We start from the raw sequence: 25,202 nt of genomic DNA on the forward strand, positions 1-25,202 counted from the left end.
AGTTTTCTTCCTTTTTTTTAAAAAAAAAGTTATTGAATTTATTGGGGTGATCTTGCTTAATAAAATTCTATAGGTTCCAGGTGTATAATTCTACAGTCCGTCACCCGTCTGTTGTACAGTGTTCACTACCCCAGCCGCCTCCCTCCGTCGCCATTTCTCCCCTTTACCCTGCCCTGCTCCCCTCACCACCCTTCCTGGGAATCCTCAGACTGTTGTCTGTGTCTATCAGGTTTGTTTGTTTTTTTTTTGTGTTTTTTTTTTTCTTAGTTCCTTCACTTTTTGACAGTGAGTTTTCTTTTAAGAACAGGAAGTATCAGCATCGTTGGCCTCACATATTAGAATATATTTAAAAGGATCATCGGACAAGATGCTTGAATTTGTTTTGAAAAATTCTGCATTTTAGTGGACAAAAATGTCTGCAGTGTCTGTGGGGCTCCTCAAATCGGGCAAGTCAGACGATGGCCCTCATCACAGACGGAAAAAAAAAACACGGACGAAAAGCGAGATTCAATTGTTAGATAAACTGCCAATCAGACGCACGATAAACTATTTCCAGTCAGGGTTTTCCTTTCCAGTTGTTTTGGTTGGAGACGACTTTGGTGAACTCTGTGCCCCGCCGGGCGCTCGGAGCCCTGTTCGCAGAATCGGGGTCACCGCCTCCGGCCCGCGGCGCCGCCCCCCCGCCCTCACCCCCCTCCTCCTCCTCCTCCTCCTCCCCCCGGCTGGTCGGCGATCCATTTGCGGGGGTCGGGGACGCGCCGCGGGAGCGCGCCCTCGAGGCGCCGTCCGCGGGTGGGAGCCGAGGAGGGAAGGCGGCCTGGGAGCGCGCGAGGCTCACGTACGCGCGCCTACGCGCCCACGCGCCCACGCACCGCCCGCGCTCCCGGGAAGTCTCGCGATGCCTAGCCCGCTGCTCCCGCTGCGGGCGGCTCTGGCTGTTGCTGTGGTTGCCTGAGTGGCGGCGGCGGCGGCGGCGGCGCTGGTGGAGGGGTCGGCCCTCGGGCGGATGTTGACATTGTGTTGTTATTGCTGACGGTAATGGCGGCGACGGCCGGGACCACATCTCCCCTGTAGCCGGAGTCCGCGGCCTCTGAGCTCGCGGCGGCGCCTCCCCTCAGCCTCCGCCGCCTCGCAGCCCGTATCCCGGCCACAGTCCCTGGAGTCCGGCTCCTTCGGGCAGGGGTCTCGGGGCTCAGGATGGCGGATTTCGACGAGATCTACGAGGAGGAGGAGGACGAGGAGCGGGCCCTGGAGGAGCAGCTGCTCAAGTACTCGCCGGACCCGGTGGTGGTCCGCGGCTCGGGTCACGTCACCGTGTAAGGCCCGGAGGAGGGCGAGGGCGAGGACGGGAGGTGCAGGGCTGAGGGCGGGGTGGGGGTGCGGGGAGGGGTGGCTTTACTTCTCGGGGGCCCCATTTTCCCGACGTCCGTCTGGTTCCGGGGGCCTCCGGGAAAGTAGGCGACCAGGAAGTGAGAACTTGCTTTATTTTCATTTGTTCGGTCTCCGAAGTGAGGACCTCCCTCCCCAGCAACCCTTTTAGCAGGCCTTACACGCCTGGGGCGATAGGCAGGATCCCAGAAGGGAAGGCTTTTCTTTGGGGTCCTTCCTTCGGGACACCCCCTCGGCTCCGGGGGAGCAGGACACGCATTTTTGAGGCCCCTCCCCCTTGTTTTCTCACCCAGTTACCCCGTGGTTCGCTCGCGTGTCTGGGCCTTGGAGCCTGGTGACATATGGCTTCGACTCCGAGGCTAGATCTGGGCCGCCTGGGACCCCGGTGACAATCGGCGATGACCGGTTCGCGGTCGTTGTGTCCGTGTGCTTCACACACTCCCCGCGGGACTCAGTTTCTCGCAGAGTCCATTTCTGCAGAACTCATGCAAGTCCCCGTAACGGTGCATGGTGAACCTGCACAGATGAACAGACGCTTAAAATCTGCAGAACGGTCTATGTGTACAAATAATTTAAAAAAAATCTCTGATAGGACGTACTTCTCAGGTGACTAAGGGTTCTTTGAAATATGAGTCCCTCTTTTGGGCATGAACTCTGGGATGGCTTCTTCATGTGATAAAGGTCCTTGAAAGTCTGAATTGGGAACATTTAAAAGTCCGATATTATTCAAACAGTAAGGAATGGGAGCTTCCTGAATGGTCATGACTAATAAAGGAATGTGAAGACTGAACCAAATAACGAGCTGGCCGGAAGCAGGAAGTTTTGTAATGTTTCTCTGAGAAGTCCAGAGTTTTGTACGACTTGAACTATTTATACTCTTTTTTTTCCTCTTAGATCTCTTGTTCAAATCATAGGGTCAAACGCCCCATGCTTGTCAGATATTTCCACATTTCTACCTTTTCAGTAAAATAAAAGGGCCAGCAAATCTGAGACTCTTTAACAGGTTCCACTCGTAGCGGTTCTCAACCTGTGGGTCGCGACCCCTTTGGCGGTGGAACGACCCTTTCACAGGGGTCGCCAAAGACCATCCTGCATATCAGATATTTACATTGTGATTCATAACAGTAGCAACATTACAGTTATGAAGTAGCAACGAAAATAATTTTATGGTTGGGTCACAACATGAGGAACTGTATTTAAAGGGCCAGAAGGTTGAGAACCACTATAGAGTGATTGGAATGTGTAAATTGAATAACTTTAGTGAAACAGTAAGACTTCTCATATAAGATTCTCAGGAAAATCCTTGCATTTGTTAGTACATGATATGACTAGTGGTATTGCTGTTAGGCTATGTTTATATAATGCTTTAATTTCTTTAGCCCCTGTTAGTTTATATTCAGATGACTTATAGGGTAAAAACTGCATCATCGCTGTCACAGCGCCATGAAAAGACAATGAAATTTATCACCACAGTAGCAGTTAATTTTTTTAAATTATATTTTTATTGATTTCAGAGAAGAAGGGAGAGGGGGAGAGAGAGAGAGAAACATCAATGACGGGAAAGAATTATTGATTGGCTGCCTCCTGCATACCTGCTGCTGGGGATCTAGCTGCAATCTGGGCATGTGCCCTGACTGGGAATCAAACCTGGGACCTCTAGGTCTATGGGACGATGCTCAATCCACTGAGCCACCACATCCGGACAGTTACTTAATGTTTTAACTGTCATCACCAGCAGAATTAAGAATTATAACCAAATATCATGGATATTAAATCTTTCTTTAACATATTTCACAGAACTTTTATTTTACTCTCATAACCGGTTATTTAATTTTTAGCATGATTTTTAAAAATTGTTTTAAATCTAAGGAGTATGTGGATGCTTAAAGAAGGGATTTTCAAACTTTTTCATGCTATCTGCCCATTTCCCCCCCTACGTTCCTGATGTCAAAGAAAAACTGGCAAAATTTTGGTATTTAAAAAGGTACAGCCATAGTTGTAATGTTTCCTTTTTTTTAAGGAAAAAAAAAGCTAAGCATTTATTTGGGGTAAATGGAAAATATAATAGGCAAAATGTTCAGAACCAAGTAAGTGATCAGTTAATTTGATTGTAGTTGGCTACCAGAGAGTTATAACAGGGTGGGAGAACTACCAGTGGTTCTCAGTCTTAGCTGCCCGTCAGAATCATCTGGGGAGCTTAAAAAAAAACACCTGCCTTTGCCCCAGGCCAGGCCAGTGGAAGGCCAAGTTTCAGAGTGAGGGTCCCAGGCTTGGGTAGTTTTTTAAAAAAAGTCCCACCGGTGATTTTTATGTGTAGCCAGGATTGCAGGCCACTATTTCAGAGCAGTATACAGAGCTATATGTCACCAGTAAACAGCATTCTTTTCTACATTGGGAGTTAATATTTCTGTGATTTCCCTGAACCACTTCCCTCTCTTCCCTGTTACCTTGGTTTTAGGCTCTGGGTTGAAATCTATAGTCTGCTACTTCTTGGGTAAATTACTTATTTGTGCCTCTTCAGTTAAGATAGAGATAGTTATAGTCCTGAACTTTTAAGATTATTAAGGATTAAATGAGCAATACTTGCAAAGAATTAGTCACATTTTGTGGTACTGTGCTCAATAAATATTAGCCTTTATTAATTATCTTCCACACATGTAGTATTTCACTTTGAGAAGCATAGGTGTAAAGAAATCTGAACTGCTGTTTTTAAACCTAACAGTGATTCACTTTGTCTTATTTCCATTTCTAAAATATTTGCATGAGGTTAAATTATGTGAAGTATTTCAATGGGAATTATTGAGAATCTCTCTGATTGAAAATCTAAGCCTGGCCCTAGTTGGTTTTGCTTAGTGAATAGAGCATTGTCGCGAAGACTAGGGTCCTGGGTTTGATTCTGATCAAAGGCATGTACCTTGGTTACAGCTGGATCCCCGCCCCCCTCCTCTGGTGTATGTGGGAGGCAGCCAGTCGATGTGTCTCTCTCACATAGATGTTTCTTACTTTCTGTCTCTCCCTTGCTTCCACTCTATGTAAAAATCAATGGAAAAATATCCTTGGATGAGGATTAACAAACAAAAAGGAAATCTAAGCCTGTTTTGTGGTGACATAGATAGGTATAGTAATAGTAATACAGAACTTTTAAACTTTTTTTACATGACTCTGTCATGCATAATTCACAAGCATGCTATGCCAATGGATAGCCCAGTTAATGCCTATTGTACCTATAAAAGTTTTTGAGATTAGTGCTTAGGGAAGTTACTGTAACTGTTGAGCCTGTTCAGTTTTTCTTGCCTTTAAATGGAAAGAGCTATTAAAACAGTTATAGTAAGAGTGGCTGAACTTATCACTTACTCACTGCCACTGCCCTGATTCCTTTTTTAAAACTAAGGAGTGTTCTTTCCTTACCAATTTGAAAATAAATGATATTGTTTACTGAGTCACCTGTAATCCAGATTAGTTGGAAAAGCTATAGGGCAATATGTATTTTTCACAGATTGCACTTTTGAGTAGACCTTTATAGTTGAATATTTCCCTTACTTTAACATATCATAGTATAAAATTGCTTTTATTTTATTTTAGAAATCACTGTATTCTCATATGATATCATTTGGTATGTTATTATAGTGGTGTGAAAAACTAAATTATTTTCCATTCTCTACTACATAGGCAGGTCTTGGTTAATTTTGGAACATAATGAGATTTTTGGGACATAAGAATGTAAAAAGTATAATTTACCTAAACAAAGTCTACTTTAATGTGGTTTTAATAACAGTGTTTTCATATTGACTCCAAATTAGACTTATACTTTGTAATTTCATCAGGATCATCATTCTTTCTTGACATTCTTCTGGATGAGTATAATAATTTTCTTCATTGTTAGATTTGCATGTAGCAATATGGAACAAGATGGCAGCTCCAACAGAGAGAAATCTTGGCAGGAGCATATTTTGACAAAAAGTCATATTTGAAGGAAGAGAGGGAAATGATAAGTTCCTGTTATTGTATATTTATGTATATGTAATTTAAAAGACTTGAGTTCACACTTAATTAAAGTAGGTTTCCTGTGTGTGTGTGTGTCGGTGGGTGTATTTCTCATTTTATTATGTAAGGAAGATGAGGGAAAAAGTGATTAACTTATTAGGTAGAATTGGCCAGTTTGGTTGATATTTAAAAATTGTGGAGTTCTTTACTCCTCAAAATAAATTTGTACAAAATATAATGATCATTTGTTGAAGGCTTTGATTTTTCACAATGGTGGTAGTGCTAAAGGATGTGTTAACCTAAAAATTAGAATTTAAATCTAGTTTTGGACCAGTATTTCCTAGCTAATCTACAATTATAACTGACACTATTTTTTCCTTTTCACTTAGTCATGACCTCCTATATCAGAATCAAACTTGGAGCTTTTCTAATGTTTGAGTTCTAATTTAAGCCCTTTATAGAGCCAAGTTATTTTGCTGCAGTTTGTTTCTAATGTTATTCTTTTCTTATTTCACTAAATTATCATGTTTTCATGTACTCACTTCTGAGGTATAATTTTTCTATCATTGCCACAAATAATTCCTCATCCTTCACCAGTTTTTTTTCACCTCTAATTGTCCAACATTTATTGAAGTATGTTAATAATTGCATATTAATTGATTCCTTTGTTAGAAGAAGATTTAACATATCAATAAGGAGGCTATACCAAATGGCTCCTTCACTATATATACATATACATACATACTCCATTCATACCACATATGTGGATACATACCACTAAATATATAACACTTGCATGTGTATTTATACTGCCATATATGTCCTTCACCAGTTTTTATCAGTGGCTGTGGGACATCACTCTTTGCTTGTCTTCATCTTTCATCTTAGGTATGCTGTGGAAAGTTGAAAGATTTAGAAATGTGACTTGAAATGAAAAAATTTGGAAACTACTTTGGGGTACAATAGGATCTTTGTATAGGAGACATCACAAGAACACTTTAGTATGTTGATTGAGCTTTCTAATGGTAGGGTCAATTAAAAAATGTCTATCAAAAGCAGTATTTCAAGACTGTTACTAGATGTTATGGTAGCAAGGAGAGACCTGAACAAGATTTGCTGAAATAACAGAATCACTTCAGTTAAACAGTTTTAACTTCATAACTCCCATCTTTTCTCCCCCAGCTAGCATAATATTTAAGGCATATTTCATTTTAAGATTTTTTGAAGACTATATTTCTCCACAAGGCTGTAAAGTTGAGGACAGGGATTGTACTTATTGGTTCTTATTTCTCCACTACTTAATTTGCTGTCTGGAATATTATAGGTCCTGAAATGTTCTCTAAATAAATGAGATAATTCCATACATCTTTGGATCTTTTCAGTTGCCAATACTTGTTTTAGAATCCATTATAAAATCAGATTAATCAGTGTTTTCATGTTTGTGTAGTCTAGTTTAATCCCAGGGCAAGATTTCTTAAACTTGCCTAATTATCAGAATCACTAGGGCATTTTAAAAAAATACACATTTTAAGTTCTTATCCTAGACATCCTCAATCAAAATCTTTAGGAGAAGAGCCTAGGAATTTTTTATTAATAAGAGCGTTGGTGACACTCAGATCAACATTTGGAAAGCATTGGATGGTCCTATGGAAATAGTGTGGTATTTGATGTCAAGCAGATAAGATAGGTTTCAATGCTCAGATACTTCCTAACTGCAAGCTAATTATAACTCTTAGCTTTTCTGAACTTCAGTCTTCTCATCTGCAAAAGGGATAATATCTACCTCAGAGATTAGGTGTGAGAGTCAGAAATAATGTACCTAATGATCTGGACCCATAGCAGGCATTCAGCAAATGATTATCACTTATTTTGATGTTAATCCTTCATGCATATTTTTTGGTTAATCTTTACTGTTTTCTTGGAATCAATCTAAAAGGTGCTTTCCTGCTTTAAAACAAGATTTTGAGGATAAATCAGAATTATCTGATAGAGTATAGGAAACATTTAATCAAAAGCAGATACTATCAGGCTGGTAACAGTGATATTCTTAGAGGCTGTTAAGGTATTTTGGGGTTTGAGGATCTTCTGTAAATGTCCCTTTATTTTGAATTTCACGTGTGGGCTTTTGTTTTCTGTTTACTTTTTTTTTTCTCCCCCCATCTAGTTCATCAGGGTTACTTTGGAAATGAGACAACTAATCTTATTAGAACCATGTATACTAGTAAAGTAAGAGATGTTGATTCTGAGTGCTGGATTTTGATAATTGAATTTTTAAAAATATATTTTTATTGATTTTAGAGAGGAAAGGAGAGGGAGAGGGAGATAGAAACATCAATGATGAAAGAATCATTGTTTGGTTGCCTCTTGCACCCCACACTGGGGATCAAACCTGAAACCTGGGCATATGCCCTGACCAGGAATTGAACCTTGATTTTCTGGTTCATAGGTTGAAGCTCAACCAGTGAGCCACGCTGGCCAGACTAGATGTTTGAATTTTAATACTTGGGTTGTAAGGTATTTGTTTCCTAAGAGTATTTTTGCTTAATTCTTATCAGCTGTCTTGTTGATGTTAATAATTTAACAAGTAATCATTAAATTTTATGGTAGGTATAATGTGTGGCTCTGAGTATATAGTTATGAATGAAACACACATAGTTTCTCTACTCTTATGGAGCTTACAGCTAATAGACAAACTATGTATAAGAAAATTGCTTTGAAGGAGACCTATAAAGTGCTGTGATTAAAAATAATGTGATTAAGAGAACCTCTGTGAGGGGATAACATTTAGAAGGGATGAAAGACTCTTAGAGAACAACAAAATAAGCATGGCTTGCCTAAGAAACTAAACGGCTACTTCTGTATTGTGGCTAGAATATAATGAACCAAGGGGATAGCACCTTGAAATGAGAATGAGGTTTGGTAGGCTTAGTAGGGGCCAGAAAAGGTTATAGAGGGATTAGACTGAAACTAGGGAGAGTAGGGCTATTAGAACAGTCTAGATCAGCCGTGGGCAAACTACGGCGGTTTGAAATGAATAAAACTAAAAAAAAAAAAAGGACCGAACCCTTTTATGTAATGATGTTTACTTTGAATTTATATTAGTTCACACAAACACTCCATCCATGCTTTTGTTCCGGCCCTCCGGTCCAGTTTAAGAACCCATTGTGGCCCTCGAGTCAAAAAGTTTGCCCACCCCTGGTCTAGATGAGACATGATAGTGACTATGTGTTGGGTGATGGTCTTTATTACATAAAGTAGGTATTACAGTTCTATAAGCCATCAAATTTCACAACTTCCCTATGAGGTGTGGAAAAAACGTAGCAGGGCCACTTTTGCTATCTCATTCCTCAGTTGTGTTTTTTGTTTGTTTTATTTTTGTTTTGTTTTGACATTGTGGAGGTTGAGGTCAAAGAACTGTGGCTGCCCTTACTGTTGATTGAAGACTTTCTTGATGACATACCTGCATTTCCTGTTCTGCTGCCTCAGGGCAGCTAGTAGGCCAAGAGATCTGCATGTGCCGGAAGTGAAGTGAGGCTTTCCCACAAGATCATAGATTTTGGAATGAGGACCTTTGTAAAGTGGTAGCCTTTAGCTGCAAGATGTGTTGTGTTTGACAGTGATCTGTTTCTTAGATTGGAGGAAAAGATTGTTTTTTACATCTTTACACTTAAAACTGAATTTTGTATATAAGGACTAAAATTTTTTCACAAAGTCTTGGAAAAAATTATTTTTCCCCTTAAGCCTTTTTCCATCCTACCACCTAGTAAATGAAGTTTATTTAGGGTAGAGTTGGTTGGATTTTGGAATAATTTATCATTGTTTTTTGATTGATAAGAAGTGAGTGTGTGTATATTTAATTTGACAAGTCTGCATATAAATATATGCTTCCTGCAAGAGGTCCTTGTTTATTCTCTTTGATTTTTCATTGTAGATACAATACTAGTAGAGTCCTTGATTAGTTTAGTGAATGAGTTCCTATGTATCCAGCCTTTTTTCTCTGCCCTTTCTAAACTATTCAGTTATAAACTTTACTTGAAATTGATATTTTTGGTAGTTTATAGTATAAACCAGTTCAACCATATATCCTTAAATGAACATAATTTATCATCATTGTATAGTTCATAAGATATAAGTTTAAAGAATATTCTAAAATATGTATAAATTAGGTACACAAAGTCTTTTTTTGAGGGGGTCGGTTATGTATGATTTAAAGTAGTTGTTGTCCCAAGTGCCTTTTAGTATACAAGTGGATAAAAAAAGTTGTACATATATATACAGTAGTGGAATATTACTTGACCATAAAGTATGAAATCTTTCCATTTGTGACAACATGGATAGATCTAGTGGGTATTATACTAATTAAAATAAGTCAGACAGAGAAAGACAAACACCACATGATTTCACTTGCTCGCATATGTGGAATCTAAAGAACAAAGTAAAGTGACAAACAAAAGAGAAACAGACTCATAGATGCAGACAACAATCTGATGGTTGCCAGAGGGAAGTGGGGTTGGGGGCCTGGGTGAAAAGGAAGTACAAATTGGTAGTTAGAGAATCGTCACAGGAATGTAAAGTACAGAATAGGGAATATAGCCAATAATATTGTAATAACTATGTATGGTGCCAGGTGGGTACTTAAAATATCGGAGGGATCACTTTGTAAATTATATAATTGTCTAACCACTAGGCTGTATACCTGAGAATAATATAAAATAATATTAAATGTCAACTGTTTGAAAAATAAAATTAAAAAAGTAAAATAGTTGAGTTGGATTAGTTGAATCCTTATATTATCAGAAATTAATACCATGAAGTTTAATCAGTATGCATTTATATAACTTCACTGTTTAGCAACATATGTAATCATCTATCAATACTTGACAATATAATTTTAATTGAATATTAGTAAAACTAATGCTAGTATATTATAGAACTGTATAATGATGAAGTTTATGATAGTGTGAATGTACTACATGATTTAAATTAAATCTTTGATTTCATTAGTCCATGTACTTTCACAGAGCCAGATGAACCCAAACGTTCAGAATTTAAACGTTCACACAGTTAAAATTTTTAGACTTATTCTGAGACTAATATGTATGTGTCCAACTCTAGGGGTTCTATATCTTTTGGATAAACATAGTACACTTTCAGTTCTAGCCCTTCCTCCTCGAGCTACATTGATATTCAGATGTATATTAAGGCAGCCAGATTCATTTAAAGCATGATTTTTATGTCTAAAGAATTTTAATTCTAGTTATAACTTCATCTTCCAAAATAGGTAACAAGCTGATTCCACTGAGCTCAGAGTTCAACATTAGGAAACAAATGCTGTTGCCATGTGTAAAACCCATGTGTTCAGTGTGAATCTGAAATTTCTAGTTTATATGTTCTTAGGTCTTGTCATCTACATAGAAAGATAAAATTTGGTGAGTTTATGGCTTTATACAGGTTGAATGTCTCAGAATCCTAAATATCCACAACTGAATTCCTAACAATCCTCCCCCCCCCCCCCCGCCTCCCCCAATCAGCTTCACCTGCAGCCTTTCCATTCTCAGTTGATGGCAGATCTGGCATCCTGCTTGCTTAGATTAAAAAATATTTAACACATCTTTAATGTCTCCTCTTTCTCTTTCATTGCATTCAGTCTATAAAGAAATTAATCCATTGACTCTATCTTCAAAATACTAGTATATTCAAAATTCAGCCACTGAATTTTGTCTTACCTGAGGCAGATAAAACCACAAAGGAGATTTGCTCTCCTAAATTCATCCATCTCTACTGCTGGTATGAGTTGTCATTGTCTCTTTTGTGCCTCACAGTTAATACTTTTCTTCTCCCTGCTTCCACCTTTTCTCAACCTTTGCAATACATTTGCCACAGTGATCCTTTAAAAATATAGATCAGATCATGTCTGTTCTGTATTAAGCCTCCCCAAGACTCCCCCTCTTCAGAGTTAAAGTCCCTTTTAGTGTGGCCTATAAGACCCTAACTGATCTGGACCATCATTACTTCTTTTATTTCCTTTCTACTATTCTTTCATTTGTTTACTGGACTCTAAACACACTAGCCTCCTTTTCATTCCCTGAATTATTCCAGGCACTCCCTTTCTGGAATAGTCCCATCAGATATCCAATGCCAGCTCCTTTATCTTCTTTAAATTTTTCAGTTATCTTCTTAATGAGTCCTGTCTTCCTCTTTTTTAAAAATTAAAACTTATCTACCTACTCTTTATTCTGTGCTACCTTTTTCTTTTTTCATAGTGCTTCCTCTGTCAGAATGTGCGTGTGCTGGAATTAATAAAAGGCACAGACTTGCAAAGAGAAAAACTCTCAAATTATTTGACAAGAATAAAGTTTTAAAACTTTCTTCCTGCTTTACAGTAGCTGTCCACCTATGAAATGTCAGCCCAGTAAACCCTTGCTAATGTTTTCTTGAGAACTTTGGGATAGTATTTGACCTTTGGGCCATCTATGACCCTGATAGGCCAGTTGTCTTACCTGAGGCAGATAAAACCACAAAGGAGATTTGCTCTCCTAAAACAATATACTTAATTGATATCTGGATTAGAATTTGAGCATTCTGTCTCTCCCTTGTGCTGCTCTTTTATCTCACCACAGTAACTGCTTTGTGCTTTTCAGCCTTGGTCTCACCTGCCTGGATTCCTGACCCAATGCTTGCCCATATTTACTACAAATGCTTTATTATTGCCTGGCTTTCCTGAACCCAGCACTTCTTTGTGTACCTTGTTTCCTGTACACTACCCCCTGAACTTGAAGAGCTTGGCAAAAAGTTGGAAAAGTCTTTGACAGTTATCATTAGCTAATTTGATCATTGGCTATTCTGTTTGCTAAACTATTTGAAGATGATGTTTATGAAGTCACTGAGATCTAGACATTCTCTAATTTATCCAGTTATCCATAGTGGATATTAAATGATAATATTGCCCACTTTACTAGAAGTATAATAACCATAATAAAAACACAGCAAACATTTACGTTATTTTATAAAAGCAGTTATAACATACTAGTGACCCGGTGCACGGATTTATGCGCATCGAAAGGAAATTAATTAGAAGGTGGCTCGCGGGGTAGACTGGGCAAGATGGGCCAGACATGCCCTGGAGCCAACCTCCCATGGTCCCTCCCTGGCATCTGCAGAGTGAGCGGGGGTCCCTCCGACAGGTGAGGTCCCTTGGCCTGGTGTTCAGGGATCAGGCCAAAACCAGCTCTCCAACATCCCCAGAGAGGTCCCGGAGTGGGAGTATGAGAGGGCACTCTGCAAAGTTGCTATCTACAGGGTGTGGAACATAAACACAAGTGTGCCATAAACCAGATTTGGGGCTGACAGTACCCCAGCAGCAACATAACCCATGTCCAAAGGTGGAATTGCGCGGTCCCGTGAGGAATTGAGCTCCCTCCTCTCTGGTTTTGGGGTGTGTCACCCGAGAACCGCCGCTGCCAAGTCACTGCAGCCCAGCACTCCTGCATTGAGCATCTGCCCCCTGGTGGTCAGTACACATCATAGGTACTGGTCGGATGGGCAGAGGTACACTTAGCCTTTTATATATATAGCTAGGGTTTATGACATGCACTGTTGGTGCTTTATATATGTACTCATTTAATGAGTTAGGCCAAGTATTATCCCTCGTGTATAAATAAGGAAACTGAGGCTCAGAAAAGGTAGCTAACTTGCTCAAAGTGATACATCTACTGAATGGCAGTGTCGAGATTACATTCCAGATAGTCTGCCTCCAGAATCTGTTTGCTTAAATGCTTTTTAAAAAAATTCAAGGACTGAAAGCAACAAACTTATATGCTCTGTATTATTTGTCAACACATAACAAAATCCTATGTATGTTGGGATTTTAGGTACCAATGTGAAAAGCTCAAAAATATTTTTTTCTAGATCCATATGACAATGTACTAAGTGTACCGGTTAATATGGATTTTTTTTCAATAGATGGAGTTACACATATGTTAATATATATGCGATTTGATATGTATGCTATTTTGTTGTATTGACAGCAAGCTTCAAAACTTCATGTCAAATTTGCTGAAGGTGTTAACATCATAGATATTTTTACGCTTAAAAATGTCGAATTTCATGCCAAAAAAGAGCATTTGTGGGAAGTTTTAATTTATTACTTTATTTTGAAGAAAAAGTTATCGTATACTTCGGGAAGCTTATGGTGAACATGCTCCATCTCAGGATACTTGTGAACGCTGGTTTAAATGTTTTAAAAGTGATAATTTCGATGTGAAAGACAAAGAACGTCCAGGTCAACCGAAAAAGTTTGAAGACCAACAATTACAAGCATTATCGGATGAAGATGTGTGTCAAACTCAAGAACAACTTGCAGAAAGATTAAATGTTGCTCAGCAAACAATTTCTGATCGTTTACAAGCAAGGGGAAAGATTTTAAAGGAAGGAAAATGGTGCCACATCAACTGAACGAAAGACAAATGGAAAACTGAAAAGTCATCAGTTAAATGTTGCTTCAACGGCACGAAAGAAAGTCTTTTTTTGCATTGAATTGTGACTGGCGATGAAAAGTGGATTTATTTTGAGAATCCCAAATGCACAAAATCATGGGTTGATCCAGGTCAACCATCAACATCGACTGCAAGGCCAAATTGCTTCGGAAAGAAGACAATGCTCTGCGTTTGGCGGGATCAGGAAGGTGTGATGTATTATGTGCTTCTAAAACCAGGTGAAACCGTTAATACTGATCGCAACCGACCACAATCAATCAATTTGAACCACGCTTTGACCATGAAACGACCAGAAATGGGCCAGAAGACATGGCAAAGTAATTTTGCTTTATGATAACACACCATCACTTCAAAAACAGTTAAAGACATGTTAAAAGATCTTGCCTGGGAAGTATTAACCCACCCACTGTATTCACCAGACCTTGCTCCTTCAGATTACCACTTGTTCCGATCGACGGCACACACACTTTCTGAGCAGCACTTCAAAACGTATGAAGAAGTGGAGAATTGGGTCTCTGAATCGTTTGCCTCAGAACCATTCTATCGGGACAGTATCCACAAATTACCTGAAAGATGGGGGCATGTGTAGCTAGCGATGGACATTACTTTGAATAAAGCGCTTTTGAGGTTTCTCTTGAAATTATCGTGTTCTCTTTGATTACAGAATCTGCCATTATTAACCAGTACACCTAGTATTTGTTATGTATTAATCTTCATTTTATAATTTCTGTTTGATGGAAAAAGTCTTTTCCTTCAATTGTCAAATATTTTCTCTATAAAGTTTCTAGTTCAAGGAGATAAACATTTTCGATGCTTACAGAGAAAGTTATTAGAGGCAGTGCTTTATAGTAGAAATTGCCCTGGGCTTTATTGGGTTCAAGAGTAAAGCTCTAGCCTTGATCCTACATATTAGGTATGAAAACCAAGTTACTTGCCTACTATGCATCAATTTCTTCATCTAAAATGCAATATTCAGACCAAGGACCCTTTTTAGCTCTCAGATTCTGAGATTCTACTTTGTGGAATTAGAATTTTTTCTCTTTAATTTCTAAATTCTTTACAATATACTTAATACATATTGAAATAAACTCTAAAAATCTCAGAGGGAAGGGGGGAGGCGGGAAGAGATTGACCAAAGAACTATGCATAACCCATGGACACAGACAATAGTGCGGTGAAGGCCTGGGGAGGGACAGGAGCAGCGGGGGTGGGGTGGGGGTGGGGTGGGGGGGGATTAATGGGGGGAAATGGGGACGTCTATAATACTTTAAACAATAAAGATAAATTTAAAAATGAAAAGATAAAATTAACACACCTCTAAAATACACTTTAGAACAAGTAGAATTATCTTGAAACCTAGACATGTCAATTACAGTGAAACCTCTGTTCTAGAATGTCTCCCATCCTAAACAATTCGCTTCTCAACCTGACAACCCTTTTATGCTGATAACCTGTATGACCAGCCACACGTCTCTCAGGTGACAAACAGGAGAGAAAGCTCAAGTATGAGTCAGTTTACTACTAAACCTCATGTTAACATCTCAGGAAATTGTGCTGTCAATATTTTCATGATTTTTGCTTTTGTTGCTGCTTATTACATTTTTTACTGTACATTTCTTTTTTATTAAATTGTCATTTATATTTCACGTCCTTTTTGTTTTTAAAGTGTTTATAGATTAAATAGTAAATTAGACATGTACCGATTTTATGAAAGGTTAAAACGAATTCATTTGGGGATCTGGAACAGATTAATTCAATTTACAGTATTTCTAATTGGAAAAATAATCTGGACCCTGGCTAGTATGTTCAGTGGTTAGAGCATTGGCCTGTAACTGAAGGGTCGTGGGTTCGGTTCAGGTCAAGGGCATGTGCCTGGGTTGCAGGTTCGATCCCCCATGTGGAGGCAGCCAATGGTTGTGTCTCACATTGATGTTTCTCTCTCTCTCTTCCTCCCTTCCACTCTCTATAAAAAATCAATGGGAAAAATATCCTTGGATGAGGGTTAACAATAAAAACAAAAAAGATTTGGTTTTTGAATAGCCTTCTGGAATGAATTAATTTCAAGAATGGAGGTTCCACTGTGCACACATATTTCCTTAATCTGACTTAAAACTAAAAAGAAAACCCCTTTAATTTTCTATCTTTCCTTCAGGATTAATCTTTTTCCTAATTATAATGAAAAACATAATGATTATTTAAAAATTTGGAAGTAGTACTTCCCAGTGAAGCAGAAAATAAACTGTCTATAATCACCAAGAGGCAACGGTCATTTAATATTTTGGTGTATTTATTCATAGTCCTTATTAAATTTTTCCCCTAGAAATCTTTATCTTAAGATAATAATATATGTTGTTATAGAAAATATGAAAATGTTAAAAATGCAGTATCACCCGTAATATTGGCTAGGGTTAACCACTGTTAACATTTTGATGGATTAACTTTTTCTGTTTTTCTCTGTGTATATAAGTATTTTTATTAAAATAATTGAGACCATGCTTATAAGTATTTTGTATTCTACATTTTCTGTTTAACATTTTGGGAATATAAGCCAATATCATTGTGGGTTCTTTAAAAGTATGAAATATTAGGGTCTGTTAGATTTCAAACAATAGAACCACCCAAGGGGCCTTAAGCAGTGGAAGTTTATTTTAAAAATTCATGGAGACTAAGGAAGACAGGAAGCTTTGCCATCCAGGCTTCAAGGAGACTGGAATATTATTGTTTTGGATATAGTACAGCTCTGGTGATGAAATTATTCTGTCATTTTTCTCATCAGTGTATGTCCTTTGCTCCTTGGTCTAGTAGTCTGTCACAGTGACTTACCTGACTCAATTCTAGCTTCTGCTGTTGCGACATAAACTGGCAGAGCACTTTTTCCCTCTATCTCATAGTTTCTGCTTACTATTGGCTTCAGCTTAATCTCAATTGCTACTTATTTGTGGCTTTACAGTATCTTGGCTTCAATTAAATTTCATGTGACCAACAATTGTTTCTTACTTCCAGATAACTCAAGAAAGAATGTCAGATTGAGTTAGCTAATGTGCAAGTTGGTTAGGTCTGTTGGACCCTGCCATCCCATATGCTGCTAGCCAGCCCAGGGATTAGTTGTTTTTGTTTTGTTTTTATTTTATTTTTATTTTATTTATTTTTTTTAAAAAATATATTTTATTGATTTTTCACAGAGAGGAAGGGAGAGAGACAGAGAGCCAGAAACATCGATGAGAGAGAAACATCGACCAGCTGCCTCCTGCACATCTCCCACTGGGGATGTGCCCACAACCCAGGTACATGCCCCCGACCGGAATCGAACCCGGGACCCTTCAGTCCGCAAGCCGACGCTCTATCCACTGAGCCAAACCGGTTTCGGCTTGTTTTGTTTTTAAATATATTTCTTTATTGATTTCAGAGAGGAAGGGAGAAGGAGAGATATAGAAACATCAGTGATGAGAGAGAATCATTGATTGGCTGCCTCCTGCACACCCCACACTGGGGATGGAGCCCGCAATCCAGGCATGTGCCCTTGGCCGGAATCGAACCTGGGACCCTTCAGTCCACAGGCTGATGCTCTATCCACTGAGCCAAGCCGGCTAGGGCGGATTAGCTGTTCTTAAAGCAGATGCCCATTTGTTTTTTAATTTGCTAGAGCATAGGGAGCTAGCTGCTAGTCAGGCACTCAGAGTAACAGTTATTCTATACTTCACATTGTTTTGAACTGTATAGTATTCTTTCATATTGATGTATTATGATTAATACAACTGTAGTACATTTCTGTTGTTTTAAAAACCACTGTTAAAATAACATCAACATTTAGAAGGTAAGAAAAATAATCACAGAATAAAACACATTGAAACAGATTCTTGCAGGTCTGCATTTAAAAGGTAAAATTCACCCTTAATTCAAAATATATTTTAATTCAAAATAACGATGCATTAGTGAATCCTAACACAATAATATGAAGCATATAAGGAACATAGAAGAAATAAAAATGCAAGTAAAAAGGACTGGGCTTGAACTACAGAAAAGGTTGAAATGCATTCAGGAAAACTATTGATTGGTGAACCCAAGACTCCCTATTTACTTACAATAAAATACCTAGTTAATACCAACTGAAACATTCAAATAGAAAAAAAATTATGATGTATACTATAAAAACACATTTAAAGTATTTACTTAGCAACTACTTACTATATATCTGCTGGAAAAACATACTACTTTAAGAAAACAAATGAAAAAAAATGTCTTTAATACTCCCTTACCAAAATAACACTGCAGAATACTTGATTCTTCATTAACATATCTGTGCCACTGTAATTATTTCCTTCTGATACATTCTTAGAATGAGAATTACTAAAGGGTATGAATATTTTTTATAGACTACCTACTATCTAATTGTATCCTTGAAGATTATAATTTTGTAAGTTTTTTTAAAATCTTCATCCGAGGATATGTTTTACTGATTTTATCTTTTAATATATTTTTATTGATTTCAGAGTGGAAGGGAGAGGGAGAGAGAGAAATTGATTTCAGAGAGGAAGGGAAAGGGGAGAGAGAGAAACATTAATGATGAGAGGGAATTATCAATTAGTTGCCTCCTACATGCTCCCTACTAGGGATCAAGCCTGCAATCTGCAACCTGGCCATGTGCCCTGACTGGAAATCGAACCATGACCTCCTGCGAGGGGAGAGGAAGGAAAGAAAGAAAAACATCCATCAAACCTAACACCTGCGTGTGTGCTGTTATTGGGAATCAAACCTGAGACCTTTCTGTGTACGGGACAACGCTCCAACGAACTGAGCCACACTGGCCAGAGGTTTACAGTTGAGAGAATGATTTATGTACTCTTTTGTATTTTCTTTTTATTTAACAATATATTATATGTACTTTCCATCTTATTTGCAAACTTTATTTTTAATAATTGTCTGATATTCTGTTATATTGAGATACTATAATTAACATTCACATGATGTTTACTTATCATTTCAGGGAATTGATAGGGAATTTGTTTATGCATATATTTTATTTACATTCCAGATTATTTTTAGGTTAGAATCCTAAAAGAGAAATTAACTGTGAAAAAGGTATAAATATTATTAATGCCAAATTGATTTTTGGAATGGTTTAAATAATTTATAGTTTCACTGACAGGGCATAATATTTTTCATCCTAAGATTTTCTTACCAACATAAATCCTTATTTTGTTTTATTTACTTGTCTTTGGAGATAACTGAATTAAGATGCCACCTTGAATCACATTTTTCAAAATTAAATGCTACTTCCAGCCTTTTGGGTTAATGTTAGATTATTAGGTGAAGGGAGTTCAGCTTCCTACTCCATTGCTCTTTCAAGCATATCAAATCATCATTTTAAGGATGAAACTTGGCCTTTCCAATTCTGTCCAGGGCTAATTGTACTTTGACTTAAAAAAAACTAAATTCTTTTTACCAGATTTAAAAACGTTAAACTTAAAGGTGCATAATGGATATGATGCTGTCAAGTTAAGCTGAAACATGTATCTCATTTTCATTGCTAACAACCCCCACCTCTTGCCAAACTTAAAAAACACCCTCCCCCCCCCCCAAACGGAACAAAGTATTATGAAAACTAAGTAACTTAGGCCACATTAAAATCATTAAAGGTAACATTTTGTAGCTAATATTAAGAAACATGAAGTGTGGTTTTTCTTACCCATTTAATAAAATAAGATGGTCTTATAAACTTTATCTGACAGTATTACTTTGGTTGACCTAGAATCTTAAAAAAAGGCTTTAGCAGAAATGAAACACGTAACAGAGGAGCTGCTGTTTTCTATGTCTGTAAGATATTCCCCACTCTGATACTCAAGCTCTTTGTTAGGAGAAAGCATGGTGTATGAAGGAGAACTTGCTGAAAAGAACTGTTTTCAGTTGTTGAGAGCAAACTCATCATTAATGTTGATTTAAGCCTGACTAGTAGTTTGAATAATGAATGGGAGGTGAGATAAAGATAATGAATGTAGAGGACTTTTTCAGGACATTGGATGAGGAAGGCAAAGAGACGGTTGCCATTATATATTTAAGGGAGAAGAAGATAGGTGTTCAGATTCTCAGGCTTGGTAGACTTATGCAGGTTTGTAGGCTATGTATAAGGGAGAAATTCAGTGGATTGCAGAGGAGACTGGAGGAGTTGCAACTAGGAGTAAATGGCTAGCTTTGGCTTGCCTCCATTCAGAAAGATGGTAAAGATACTGAAGACATAGGTAAATCTAGAAAATGAAAGGGTGAGAAGGCAAAGTAGATTTCAATGGTCTTTTTTCTCTGACTGGAATTAAGGACTATGGTTATCTGCAAAAAAATGTGAGTTGTGAGGGTAAGATTGAGCAATAGAGGAACAACAACTGTGGAGTATGGAAAAAGGAGTTGATTAGGAATGAATAAAGGTTATTATAATGTCAACCTAACTGAAGTTAGATAATATATTTATAATATGTGATTTTTCTCTTGTAGCTTCAGGCAATGGGAATTAAAGAAAGTAGAAATTTCAATTGAATTAGATTGATGAGACATTCTAGAGATACAGAAGATAAAGGGTGTTTGTTGGAGTATGGTCAAAACGATTCTATAGTTTTGGCAGACAGGAAGGAAGGGAGTCAGAAGGGAGCTGGTATAGAGTGGAAAAGCAAGGAGGAGTGGTAAGCAGTAGGATATAGCCAGAGATGAAAAAACAAATTTAATAAGGGTGGGAGAAATGAAATGTTTGATGGTAGTGGTAAGGGGAATTTTACAGTTCAGAATTTTAGATACAGTTCCAAGTGATGACAATATACAGACTATTTCACAATGAAATAGGTTGCTGAATTAAATAGAGGTGAATTTCCTCAGAATAGGTGAAGTCAGGTGACCACTTAGTTCTGGTGCTGAATATTGAACTAATTAGAATGAAGATAAGAGTCATGATAGACACAAAAACTGACATGGATGTCTATGTCCTTAGATTCTGAAGGTGGGCAGAAAGAGTTTTAACATAGCAGGCTTGAGACTGCTATTCTTAGAAAGGCTTGCTTGCAGTGTTGGCTCTTGGCTTATGTCTGGGAACTTGGAATTTGGGAGAGTTCTCAGTATTCCCATAATTTATAAGAAAGGCTCACTATGCCTAACCTGTACAGTGTGGTGTATATTGAACACGTGGTTTCTTTCTGGGAGTCTGGAATTTTGGTACATGCTAAGGAGAGGGTGCCCATGTGACCAAAACACTGAGTAATGAGCTTTCTGGGTGGACAACATTCTATACATATTGTCAAAGCTAGTTAGTGTAAAACCTTAAGATAATGGACTAATTCGGACAAGGGGATATCCTTTAAAGCCAAAAGCCCATCCTATTTAATAATAGACTAACATGGTAATTAACCGTATCTCTGACACGCTTCCCATGGGCTAATCAGGGCGATATGCAAATTAACTGCCAACCAAGATGGTGGCCGGCAGCCAGGCAGCTGAAGAGAACAGGAGGCTTGCTTGCTCCAGTGATGGAGGAAGCCAAGGTTCCCTGCCTGCCTTGCCGGCCTCTGAGCTGCACTCAAAGAAACAATGTTGCAATTATAGAAGCTAAACAAAACCCAGATACCTGCTTTCAGCCGTCAGAGCTAGAGCGAGCAGGACCGAAACAATGTTGCAGTTATAGAACCCAAACAAACCCTAGGTTCCTGCTTTCAGCAGCCGAGGCCTCAAGCTGGAGCCAGCCTCAGAGCTAAAGCCGGCTCTCAGCTCCAGTGACAGCCATAGAAGGTAAATAAATCCCAGAATAAAAGAAAAAAAGGAGAGGTTGGGAGCTTCAGTCACCCGCCAGCCTGAAAACGGCCCTCAGCCCCTCACCCAGACTGGCCAGGCACCCCAGTGGGGACCCCCACCCTGAAGGGGGTGTGACCAGCTGCAGACCGCCATCATCCCCTCATCCAGGCTGGCCAGACACCCCAGTGGGGACCCCCACTCTGAAGGGGGTGCGACCATCTGCAAATAGCCATCATCCCATCATCCAGGCTGGCCAGGCACCCAAGCGGGACCCCCACCCTGATCCGGGACACCCTTCAGGGCAAACCAGCCGGCCCCCACCCATGCACCAGGCCTCTATCCTATATAGTAAAAGGGTAATATGCAAACTGACCCTAACAGCAGAAAGACTGGGAATGACTGGTCACTATGACACACACTGACCACCACGGGGCAGACGCTCAATGCAGGAGCTGCCCTCTGGTGGTCAGGGCGTTCCCACATGGGGAGCTCTGCTCAGCCACAAGCCAGGCTGATGGCTGCCAGTACAGCGGTGGTGGTGGGAGCCTCTCCTGCCTCCTCAGCAGCGCTAAGGATGTTTGACTGCAGCTTAGGTCTGCTCCCTGCTGGCAAGTGGGCATCCCCCAAGGGCTGCCGGGCTGCCAGAGGGATGTCTGATTGCCATCTTAGGCCCAATCCCCTGGGAAGCAGGCCTAAGCCAGCAAGTGGTAACCCCCGAGGGGTCCCAGACTGCGAGAGGGCACAGGCTGAGCTGAGGGATCCCCTACCCCTGAGTGCACAAATTTTTGTGCACTGGGCCTCTAGTCCTATCTAATAATAGACAAACATGGTAATTGACTGTATCTTCGCTATGCTTCCCATTGGCTAATCAGGGCGATATGCAAATTAACTGCCAACAAAGATGGCGGTTAACCACCAACAAGGATTGCGGTTAATTTGCATATGTAGGAGCAATGCTGGGAGGCGAAAGGGGAAGGACGGAAGAAGCTGCCTGCTGCTGATGGTGCTCGGAAACCCAGGCAGCAGGCAAGAGCCGGGTGGCAGGGCAAAGGGCCGCCTTTGCCTGCCCCCTGGCCAGTGATTGGAGAAGATGGGTGGGGCAGGGAAGAGGTGGCCGCCAGCAGCCGCCTCTTCCGTGCCCCCCCCCCCCTCACCCCGGCCGGTGTTCGGAGAAGTACCTGTATTTTTTTTTGTTCAAAGTACCTGTATTTTTAATAATTTCTTGACATGGTAAAAGAATTTTACATTACGATCCAAGGGTGGTGGGGTGAGGAGAAGGAGCAGCAGAACAATCCAACAAACAAAAAGGGAAACAGAAATGCATGGTGGAAGGGATTTGAAGGGTGGGTAGGGGCATTGCCCAACTAAAATGCAATTGGTTTGTTACTGTGTACTATTCATGGGAAGACAGCATTCTGACTACTTCTCTATACAGCATATTGGGAGTAAAAATGATGCATCCAGGTGGAAATATGATTAGGGGTTGGAAGACAGACAGGGAAAGAAGAAATCAGAAATAGACACTGAGGGAGTCACTGGCTGGCTGGCTGTAAATACTGACTCTCCAGTAGTGATAGAATAAAAAAGTGGGGGATATCTCTGGAAGATTCAAGCGATAGGGGGCAACTCTTCTATGGTTTTGACTTGCCCAGCAGATTTCCACATACACGTGTGCATGCCTATGTTTGCATGCACACACTTATACACATAACTGACTGCCCTCCCTGGAAGCACAGAAGAAGAAGCCGCCCACCTTTGGTCCAGGTGCCAGCGCCTGCGGCTAGCTGCAGCCCAGGAGACGGACAAGCCACCCGCCCGAGGTCCCAGGCTGCAGCCACCCGGAGAAGCTGCCAGCGCCTGTGGCCAGGGAAATAGGTTCCCTCTTCTCCTACTGCAGTCATTACTTCAATATTCCCCTTCTGAATTTCTCTCCTGTGCTGCAATCCAACTCCACTTTTCATCGGAAGAATACAGAACAGAGGGAACAGTGTTAAAAGCTTACATTTTTAAGCCGGTAAGGTTGGTACTTAAACATATAAATGGAAAACTAGAGTCTTTAAGGTAACAAAGGCTACAAAGGACAGGGACAGCGCATGACCTATTATATCCAGCAATCCATATGGGGACTGAAAACTTTGCAATGATGACAGTTACAGGGACAATTCTTCCATCTTTGAAAATATCTACATCAAATCTGTTTAGATTTTCATCTGCATAATATAATACATTCTGACAAGACCTCCACCACCAATGTGGTCAGTGTTGTGCTGATAAATGTTTAATAACTGAGGGACTCCCCCCAACCCCCCGCACAAATTTTTGTGCACTGGGCTACTAGTTATATAATAAAGTAAGCTTTCTGAATTGTGTATGTTACAAATTGATAAGTTAGTTGGTTCACGTGGTTTTTTGTTTTGTTTTGTTTTTTACGTGTTTTTTTTAATGTGTTTTTACTTATGTAAACAGGTTTGTGTAATTAAAATTAAGTATGTATGAAAAGTTTAATTTCACAGAAAAGTTTTCTATGTGTATTACTGTGATTTTCAATTTATACTGAATAGGACTAGTAAATGTACATTCACTAGTCACAGTGAGTAAAAAGATGCACATGGCTGGGGCGTGGCTTAGCACACTTGGGAACATAAGCCTACATGAGTTGAAACTGCTACAGAAGTCACAGCACGCGACAGAACCAATTACCGTGTGAAATGTGATGTGATCACGTGCTAATCATTCACCCAACATTGTTTATGACTCTTGGATTTTACATGTAGACTATGTAATATTTATGTTGGCGAAATTACTACAGTGTTTTTTCCAACATATGACCTATTTACTAACATTTGTTAAAAATAACAGTGAAGCAATAACAAAAAAATAACCTGTTAATTATAAACAAAACTTGTTAAGAGAATTTTAAAATTAACAGGGTGTTAATTTCCACATATGACATATAGACCAGAAATTTTGTTCATTAAATCTGAAGTTCGTTAAACCTAGGTCTACAAAATTGAGGGTTTACTGTAGTGGAGGAATTAAGCACATCCTATGTGTCTTCACTGAGAAGAGACTCTTGCAAGCTTGCTTCTGGTTTTCTCTGTACTTCACCACAGTGTGTCTTTTTTTTTAAATCTGTAATGTATTTTTGTTGTTATTTGTTCATTTATTGTTAAAAGTATTACATAAGTCTCTTTTCCTCCCCCATTGACCTCTCCCCCAGATATTCTCCCCCCCCCCAGTCTGTGTCTATCACTCCATGTGTATTTTCCTTTTGCTTTGTCTCCTTTTGCTGTAATAAATCTATCTAGCTGTGAGTGCAACTATATGCTGAGTCCTGTGAGTCTAATCAATCATTGAACCTGAGGTTGGTCTTGTGGGCCCCCAACACAGAGTGACCTGGAAGTCTGACAATGACAGTTGGGACTTGGAACAATGTGGTATAAATCAGGATTCATGGGCATTAGAGGAAGAGAAACAGTGGTGTGGAAGACTACAATGAGGAGGTAGTGAAATTGGACATTTTTTTCTGGTTTGAAAATTGATTGATTTATTCAGCAAATATTGAATATT

The 25,202-nt window shown here is 39.4% G+C and overlaps 1 protein-coding gene across 2 annotated transcripts in view; it reads left to right on the forward strand.

Annotated features, from left to right (window-relative positions):
• The first annotated feature begins 918 nt into the window (after positions 1–918).
• Positions 919–25,202, forward strand: part of CHIC2 (cysteine rich hydrophobic domain 2) — a 56,692-nt gene continuing 32,408 nt past the window's right edge. The window contains exon 1 of one of the 2 annotated variants that reach the window (XM_081088617.1): positions 919–1,316. In XM_081088617.1, the coding sequence (XP_080944743.1) occupies positions 1,198–1,316 (119 nt within the window). In that variant the 5' untranslated portion in view covers positions 919–1,197. The remainder of the gene's footprint in view (positions 1,317–25,202) is intronic. The other variant, XM_081088618.1, reaches the window with a different exon arrangement.

This window comes from Myotis nattereri (genome assembly GCF_964212035.1).
Source record: "Myotis nattereri genome assembly, chromosome: 1".
Classification (NCBI taxonomy): Eukaryota; Metazoa; Chordata; class Mammalia; order Chiroptera; family Vespertilionidae; genus Myotis; species Myotis nattereri.